General features: G+C 66.3%; 1 protein-coding gene across 1 annotated transcript; it reads right to left on the bottom strand.

Annotated features, from left to right (window-relative positions):
- Window positions 1-978: 978 nt before the first annotated feature.
- On the bottom strand, window positions 979-8916 carry LOC135310982 (POU domain, class 2, transcription factor 2-like; the record flags this gene model as incomplete). The annotated part of the gene is made up of 5 exons (XM_064440132.1): window positions 979-1703; window positions 5075-5148; window positions 5306-5483; window positions 5817-5877; window positions 8722-8916. Coding segments are annotated over 5 exons (804 nt in total), but the record flags the coding sequence as incomplete, so codon positions are not given.
- Window positions 8917-9329: the final 413 nt, after the last annotated feature.

Below are 9329 nucleotides of genomic sequence, written 5' to 3' on the forward strand. Positions count from 1 at the left end.
GGCGAGTTTTGGTGGTTTCCTTCAGCTTTCGCTGGAGATTTTTTGGTTTCCTGCGGGGGGGTCAGGCACTGCGGGGGGGCGGGTTTTCGGTGGGTTTTTGGTCTCTTTTCTGTGTTTGCTCCTTTTTTTGGCTTTTTGGTTATTTTCCCTTTTTTTTGGTTTTGCTTTTTTCCCTTTTTTGTTTTTTTTTTCTCTTTTTTTTGCTTTTTTTCCCTTTTTTTTTAATTTTTTCCTCCTTTTTTTTGGCCTTTTTCCTCCTTTTCTTCTTTTCTTTTCTTTCTTCCCACTTTTTTCTTTTTTTTTAAATTTTTCCTGTTTTGTTTTTTCCTTTTTTTTTCCTTTTTTCTTTTCCCCTTTTCATACACTTTTTTCCTCTTTTTTTTTCCTGTTCTTTTCTTTTTTCCTCTTTTCCTCTTTCCCTTTTTCCCTCTTTTTTCTGCTTTTTCCTCCTTATTTTCCTTTTTTCCTCTTTTTTCTTTCTTTTTTTCCTTTATTTTTTTTCCTTTTCTCCACTTTATTTCGCCTTTTTCCTTGTTTGGGTGGTTTTTCCCTTCCCTTTTCCCTTTTCCCTCTTCATTCCATCCTTTTCCTCGGTTTTTCCCCCCTTTTTTCCTTCTCATTTCGCCTTTTCTTCCTCTTTTCCTTTTCCCTTAGTCGCTTTTTTTTTCCTTTTCTCCTTTTTCCGTTGCTTTTCCCCATTTCTTTCACTTTTTTCCTTGTTTTTGCTTATTTTTCCCTCTTTCTTCTTCTTTTTTTTCCAGTTTTTCACCTCCCCCTCCTCCGCCCGACAGCTCCGACCCCCCCTCGGCCGCCGCCTCCTGGGGATAAATAAATACGGGGGGGGGGGGCGGGGAGGGGGGGCGATGCCGGGGGGGGGAGGGGTCGGTCCCACCGAGCCCCCCCCCAATAAAAAACCCCAGATTTGCATTAAATCCCCCCCCCCCCCCCCCCCGCAAACACATTCGAGCGGACACCGAGGTCAGAAGAGTTTTGTAAAAAGCCTTTGGGATCAGCTGGGGGGGGGAGGGGGTCGTGCCCCCCCCCCCCGGGCAGGTTTTTTTGGTGTGAAATAGTCACTTTTAGGGTTTTTCCCCTCTCTTATTCCCCCCCCCCGCCTCCACAGGCGCGAAACGGGGCAGAAAACGCCCTTTTAAACGTTGTTCCCGTCCGCCCCCCCCCCAATAAATTAATTGGGGGCCCCAGTGGGGGGGGGAGGGGATTGCCTGGGGGGGGGCGACCCCCCCCCACCCCCCAGAAAAGCATCATTAAGTTAAATTAAGTTAAGGGGGGGGGGTGTCCGTCCTCCCGGCCCCCTCGGGGGGTGGGGGGGGGGGGGTGTCGGTTTTTGGTCTGTAGCGCGTGCTGGGGGGGGCGGGGGGGGCGGGGGGGGCGTCCCCCCCCCACCCATCACTCGTCCCCCGGGGGGGGGTGGGGCGGGGGGGGGGAGGTGTCGCCGCTGGCCGAGCTGCAGGAGGAGCAGGAGGGGGATGGGGAAGGGGGAGGGGGCAAAGGGGCGGCCACGGCGGCCGGCACCAGCCCCACGGCGGCCGGGGGGGCCCCCAGAATGGGGAGGGGTCCCTGGTTGAGGAAGAGCGGGGGGGGCACCATGGCGGGGGCGCTGGGCGTCCCCGCGCCGCCCCCCAGCACCAGCGGCCCCCCCGGCTCAAGGCTGGAGAGGGGCAGGTTTCCACCAGTGGCCAAGGCTGCGGAGAGAGGGGGAGGGGGCGGTCAGGGGGGGCCCGACCCCGCCCCCGCCCCGCCCCCGCCCGCCGGGACCCCCCGCGGGGCCCCCAGCCACAGGCACCCCCAGCCACAGGGACCCCCAGCCCATAGGGACCCCCATCCCATAGGGACCCCCAGCCACAGGGACCCCCAGCCCATAGGGACCCCCATCCCACAGGGACCCCCAGCCACAGGGACCCCCATCCCACAGGGACCCCCAGCCACAGGGACCCCAGCCCATAGGGACCCACATCCCATAGGGACCCCCAGCCACAGGGACCCCCATCCCATAGGGACCCCCATCCCACAGGGACCCCCAGCCACAGGGACCCCCATCCCACAGGGACCCCCATGCTATAGGGACCCCAGCCCATAGGGACCCCATCCCACAGGGACCCCCGTGCTATAGGGACCCCCATCCCATAGGGACCCCCATCCCATAGGGACCTAATCCTATAGGGACCCCCGTGCTATAGGGACCCATGTCCCATAGGGACCCTCATCCCATAGGGACCCACATCCCATAGGGAGCCCCGATCCATAGGGACCTGTGTCCTATCGGGACCCCCATGCTATAGGGACCCGCAGCCACAGGGACCCCCATGCCATAGGGACCCCAGCCCATAGGGACCCCATCCCACAGGGACCCCCAGCCACAGGGACCCCCAGCCCATAGGGACCCCCGTGCTATAGGGACCCCCATCCCATAGGGACCCACATCCCATAGGGACCCCCAGCCACAGGGACCCCCATCCCATAGGGACCTAATCCTATAGGGACCCCCGTGCTATAGGGACCCATGTCCCATAGGGACCCTCATCCCATAGGGACCCACATCCTATTTAGGACCCCATCCCATAGGGACCCACAGCCACAGGGACCCACAGCCTATAGGGACCCCATCCTATACGGACCCCCATCCCATAGGGACTCCTAGCCTATTAGGGACCCCAGCCCATAGGGACCCCCATCCCATAGGGACCTAATCCAATAGGGACCCCTGTGCTATAGGGACCCCCAGCCATAGGAACCCCCAGCCCATAGGGACCCACATCCCATAGGGAGCCCCGATCCATAGGGACCTGTGTCCTATCGGGACCCCCATGCTATAGGGACCCCCATCCCATAGGGACCCGTGTCCTATCGGGACCCCCATGCTATAGGGACCCGCAGCCATAGGGACCCCCAGCCTATAGGGACCCCATCCTATACAGACCCCCATCCCATAGGGACCCCCATCCCACAGGGACCCCCAGCCACAGGGACCCGCGTCCCACAGGGACCCCCGTGCTATAGGGACCCGTGTCCCATAGGGACCCCCCGCGGGGCCCCCATCCCATAGGGACCCCCGTGCTATAGGGACCCCAGCCCATAGGGACCCCATCCCACAGGGACCCCCAGCCACAGGGACCCCCAGCCACAGGGACCCGCGTCCCACAGGGACCCCCGTGCTATAGGGACCCGTGTCCCATAGGGACCCCCCGCGGGGCCCCCAGCCACAGGGACCCCCATCTCACAGGGACCCCCATCCCATAGGGACCCCCAGCCACAGGGACCCCCAGCCCATAGGGGCCCACATCCTATAGGGACCCGTGTCCCATAGGGACCCCCAGCCACAGGGACCCATGTCCCATAGGGACCTAATCCTATAGGGACCCCCGTGCTATAGGGACCCATGTCCCATAGGGACCTCCAGCCACAGGGACCCATGTCCCATAGGGACCCTCATCCCATAGGGACCCACATCCCATAGGGAGCCCCGATCCATAGGGACCTGTGTCCTATCGGGACCCCCATGCTATAGGGACCCACAGCCATAGGGACCCCCAGCCTATAGGGACCCCATCCTATACAGACCCCCATCCCATAGGGACCCCCATCCCATAGGGACCCCCAGCCACAGGGACCCCCATCCCAGAGGGACCCACATCCCATAGGGACCCACATCCCATAGGGACCCACATCGTATAGGGACCCACAGCCATAGGGACCCCATCCCATAGGGACCCACATCCCATAGGGACCCACATCCTATAGGGACCCCATCCCATAGGGACCCACAGCCTATAGGGACCCCCATCCCATAGGGACCCCCATCCCATAGGGACCCCACCCTATACGCACCCCCCTCTATAGATGCCCCCACCCCGTGGCTCCCCCCGCCCCACGGATTGGGGGTGCCCCACCCCACCGCGCCCCGCCCCACGGCGAGCGTGCAACGAGCGTGCAACGAGCGGGGGGGGGTTAGTGTGCGGGGGGGGAGGGGCGGCACGAGCACGGCGGGGGGGGGGGGAGGAGGAGGGGGCTGGGGGGGCGCCGCCCGCCCGGCAGCCTTTGCACACGCGCGGGACCTCGCTTTGCACGCCCACGCACGGGGCTTTGCACGCCCACACAGACCCCTTTGCACACCCACACACCTCCTTGCACACCAGCTCACGGCTCCTTGCACGCCCAGCCCTTTGCACACCCACACCCCACCTTGCACACCCACCCCTTTGCACACCCACACACCTCCTTGCACACCCACACCCCTCCTTGCACACCCACCCCTTTGCACACCCACACCCCACCTTGCACACCCACACACCTCCTTGCACACCCACATAACTCCTTGCACACCCACCCCTTTGCACACCCACACCCCTCCTTGCACACCCACATAACTCCTTGCACACCCACCCCTTTGCACACCCACACCCCACCTTGCACACCCACACCCCTCCTTGCACACCCACCCCTTTGCACACCCACACCCCACCTTGCACACCCACACCCCTCCTTGCACACCCACCCCTTTGCACACCCACACCCCACCTTGCACACCCACACACCTCCTTGCACACCCACATAACTCCTTGCACACCCACACCCCTCCTTGCACACCCACCCCTTTGCACACCCACACCCCACCTTGCACACCCACGCACCTCCTTGCACACCCACCCCTTTGCACACCCACACCCCACCTTGCACACCCACACAACTCCTTGCACACCCACACCCCACCTTGCACACCCACCCCTTTGCACACCCACCCCTTTGCACACCCACACCCCACCTTGCACACCCACACACCTCCTTGCACACCCACACAACTCCTTGACACCCACACCCCTCCTTGCACACCCACCCCTTTGCACACCCACACCCCACCTTGCACACCCACGCACCTCCTTGCACACCCACACCCCTCCTTGCACACCCACACCCCACCTTGCACACCCACCCCTTTGCACACCCCCCCACCCCCTCGCACACTCACTCCCCCTCCCCCCCCCAAGGCTCCCGGGCGGGGGGGCGGGGGGGGCCGGCGGAGGCTCTTGCACGCGCGCGTGCGAGGCGGCCCACGCACCTTGGATGGTGGCCAGCGGGTTAGTGGCCATGAGCGCCGGGTTTAACCCCGCGGTCACCCCAAGCACCGAGCTTCTGCAAAGCAAACCGGGGGGGGGGGTCGGGGGGGGTCGGGGGGGGGTCGGGGGGGGGGGGGATGGGTTATAGGGACCCCCCCAGAATTAAGGGAGGCGGGGGGGGGGTGTTGGGTCACCCCCCAGCCCACCCCCCCGTCACCCCACCCCCAACTCACCCGGTGCCGGGGTTGAGCCCCGCGAGGCCGACGGGGCCGTGGGCGCCGCTCTGGGGGGTGGGGGTTGTGCTGTTGGCGGGGGGCGGCGTGGCCGGGGGCAGGGTGGGGGGGGGCGCCCCCCCGCCCCCCCCGCAGCGGCTGGGGGCCAGGGAGGCGGCGGCCGACGACAAGGTAGTCACTGCGGGGGGGGGGGGGGAAGGAGGGGGTTTATGTAGGTCCTACGTAAACATCGGGGGTTGGGGAGGGCCTGCAAAAACATTGGGGTCCCCCTTTCCCTCACCCCCCCCCCCCTTAAAACGACCCCCCCTTAAACACACCCCCCTCCCCCTAAAACACCCCCCCCCGACGCTGGCTGGTGTTTGTGTAGGTCCTACATAAACACCGGGGTTTGGGGAGGCCCTACAAAAACGCTGTGCCCCCCCCGGCCCTGACAGCATCCCCCTCCGTAGGACCTATAGAAGCCCCCCCGCCCCCCCCGTTTGCGTAGGCCCTACATAAACAGAGGGCGAACCTGTTGTGCTGAGGCTGCCGGAGGCCTGGGAGGGCGGGAGGCCGGGGCCGGGGCTGCTCACCTGGGGGGGAGAGGGGGGTCGGGGGGGGCGGGATGCCGGGGGGGCGCGTATAGGGACAGGGGGTCGTGTGGGGACAGGGGGCGTATGGACTGGGGTCCCCATAGGGACAAGGTCCATGGCCCATATGGGGAGAGGGTCACGGGGCCATATAGGGGGTGGGGGCCCGGGGCCATATAGGGGGTGGGGGCCCGGGGCCATATAGGGGATGGGGACCCGGGGCCATATAGGGGTTGGGGGCCCGGGGCCATATAGGGGGTGGGGACCCGGGGCCATATAGGGGTTGGGGGCCCAGGGCCATATAGGGGATGGGGCCCAGGGCTATATAGGGGGTGGGGACCCGGGGCCATATAGGGGATGGGGACCCGGGGCCATATAGGGGATGGGGGCCCAGGGCCATATAGGGGGTGGGGGCCCGGGGCCATATAGGGGATGGGGACCCAGGGCCATATAGGGGGTGGGGGCCCGGGGCCATATAGGGGGTGGGGGCCCGGGGCCATATAGGGGGTGGGGGCCCAGGGCCATATAGGGGACGGGGACCCGGGGCCATATAGGGGTTGGGGACCCATGGCCATATAGGGGGTGGGGGCCTGGGGCCATATAGGGGATGGGGACCCAGGGCCATATAGGGGGTGGGGGCCCGGGGCCATATAGGGGGTGGGGGCCCGGGGCCATATAGGGGATGGGGACCCAGGGCCATATAGGGGGTGGGGGCCCGGGGCCATATAGGGGGTGGGGGCCCGGGGCCATATAGGGGATGGGGACCCAGGGCCATATAGGGGGTGGGGGCCCGGGGCCATATAGGGGGTGGGGGCCCGGGGCCATATAGGGGGTGGGGGCCCAGGGCCATATAGGGGACGGGGACCCGGGGCCATATAGGGGTTGGGGACCCAGGGCCATATAGGGGATGGGGACCCAGGGCCATATAGGGGTTGGGGGCCTGGGGCCATATAGGGGATGGGGGACCCAGGGCCATATAGGGGGTGGGGGCCCGGGGCCATATAGGGGATGGGGACCCGGGGCCATATAGGGGGTGGGGGCCCGGGGCCATATAGGGGGTGGGGGCCCGGGGCCATATAGGGGATGGGGACCCGGGGCCATATAGGGGGTGGGGGCCCGGGGCCATATAGGGGGTGGGGACCCGGGGCCATATAGGGGTTGGGGGCCCAGGGCCATATAGGGGATGGGGCCCAGGGCTATATAGGGGGTGGGGACCCGGGGCCATATAGGGGATGGGGACCCGGGGCCATATAGGGGATGGGGGCCCAGGGCCATATAGGGGGTGGGGGCCCGGGGCCATATAGGGGATGGGGACCCAGGGCCATATAGGGGGTGGGGGCCCGGGGCCATATAGGGGGTGGGGGCCCGGGGCCATATAGGGGTTGGGGGCCCAGGGCCATATAGGGGACGGGGACCCGGGGCCATATAGGGGTTGGGGACCCAGGGCCATATAGGGGATGGGGACCCATGGCCATATAGGGGGTGGGGGCCTGGGGCCATATAGGGGATGGGGACCCAGGGCCATATAGGGGGTGGGGGGCCCGGGGCCATATAGGGGGTGGGGGCCCGGGGCCATATAGGGGATGGGGACCCAGGGCCATATAGGGGGTGGGGGCCCGGGGCCATATAGGGGGTGGGGGCCCGGGGCCATATAGGGGATGGGGACCCAGGGCCATATAGGGGGGTGGGGGCCCGGGGCCATATAGGGGGTGGGGGCCCGGGGCCATATAGGGGGTGGGGGCCCAGGGCCATATAGGGGACGGGGACCCGGGGCCATATAGGGGTTGGGGACCCAGGGCCATATAGGGGATGGGGACCCAGGGCCATATAGGGGTTGGGGGCCTGGGGCCATATAGGGGATGGGGACCCAGGGCCATATAGGGGGTGGGGGCCCGGGGCCATATAGGGGATGGGGACCCGGGGCCATATAGGGGGTGGGGACCCGGGGCCATATAGGGGGTGGGGACCCGGGGCCATATAGGGGGTGGGGGCCCGGGGCCATATAGGGGATGGGGACCCAGGGCCATATAGGGGGTGGGGACCCGGGGCCATAGAGGGGATGGGGACCCGGGGCCATATAGGGGACGGGGACCCGGGGCCATATAGGGGGTGGGGACCCGGGGCCATATAGGGGATGGGGACCCAGGGCCATATAGGGGATGGGGACCCGGGGCCATATAGGGGATGGGGACCCGGGGCCATATAGGGGATGGGGACCCAGGGCCATATAGGGGGTGGGGACCCGGGGCCATAGAGGGGATGGGGACCCGGGGCCATATAGGGGATGGGGACCCGGGGCCATATAGGGGGTGGGGACCCAGGGCCATATAGGGGAAGGGACCCAGGGCCATATAGGGGATGGGGGCCCGGGGCCATATAGGGGGTGGGGACCCGGGGCCATATAGGGGGTGGGGGCCCGGGGCCATATAGGGGATGGGGACCCGGGGCCATATAGGGGGTGGGGACCCGGGGCCATATAGGGGATGGGGACCCGGGGCCATATAGGGGGTGGGGACCCATGGCCATATAGGGGGTGGGGACCCGGGGCCATATAGGGGAAGGGACCCAGGGCCATATAGGGGAAGGGACCCAGTTCCATATAGGGGGTGGGGACCCGGGGCCGTACAGGGGATAGGGGCTGGGGGGGCACCCGGGGCCAGGCTCTTGGATGGGGACCCTCCCCCCTCACCCCACGCACCATGTGTGGGCTGTAGGCGGGGGGCAGGCCGGGGGGGGGTCAGGGACCATCCCGGGGGGGGGGGGTCAGGGGCTGGCGGGGGTGGGGGGTCAGGGGCCATTCAGGGCCAGGCTCCGGGGATGGGGACCCTCCCCCCTCACCCCACGCACCATGTGTGGGCTGTAGGCGGGGGGCTTGCCGGGGGGCGCGGGGGGCAGGCCGGGGGGGGGCCCGGTGCCGGTGCCGCAGGGGTTGATGCGCTTCTCCTTCTGGCGGCGGTTGCAGAACCACACGCGAATCACCTCCTTCTCCATGTGCAGCTGCTCCGCGATCAGCAGGATCTCCTCCGACGTGGGCTTCTGGTTCTGGGGGGCAGCGGTTGGGGGGCGGCCGGGGCGGGGGGCGGGGGGCGGGGGGGGGACTGGGGGAGACTGGGGGAGACTGGGGGGCAGCTGGGGAGAGACTGGTGGGGAGCTGGGGGGCATCTGGGGGGCATCTGGGGAGAGACTGGTGGGGAGCTGGGGGGCAGCTGGGGTGGGAGATTGGGGGGAGAGTGGGGGGCAGCTGGGGGGAGAATGGGGAGAGACTGTGGGGGGCAGCTGGGGGGCAGCGGGGGGAGACTGCGGGGGAGACTTGGGGGGAGACTAGGGGACAGCTGGGGGGAGACTGGGGGGCAGCGCGGGGGGACACTGGGGGGGGGGAGAGTGGGGCAGAGGCTGGAGGGGAGACTTGGGGGGGTTCAGCCATTCCAGGGGGCTCAGCCATTCGGGGTCCCCCT

The sequence above is a fragment of the Phalacrocorax carbo genome, unplaced genomic scaffold (genome assembly GCF_963921805.1).
Source record: "Phalacrocorax carbo unplaced genomic scaffold, bPhaCar2.1 SCAFFOLD_316, whole genome shotgun sequence".
Lineage (NCBI taxonomy): Eukaryota > Metazoa > Chordata > Aves > Suliformes > Phalacrocoracidae > Phalacrocorax > Phalacrocorax carbo.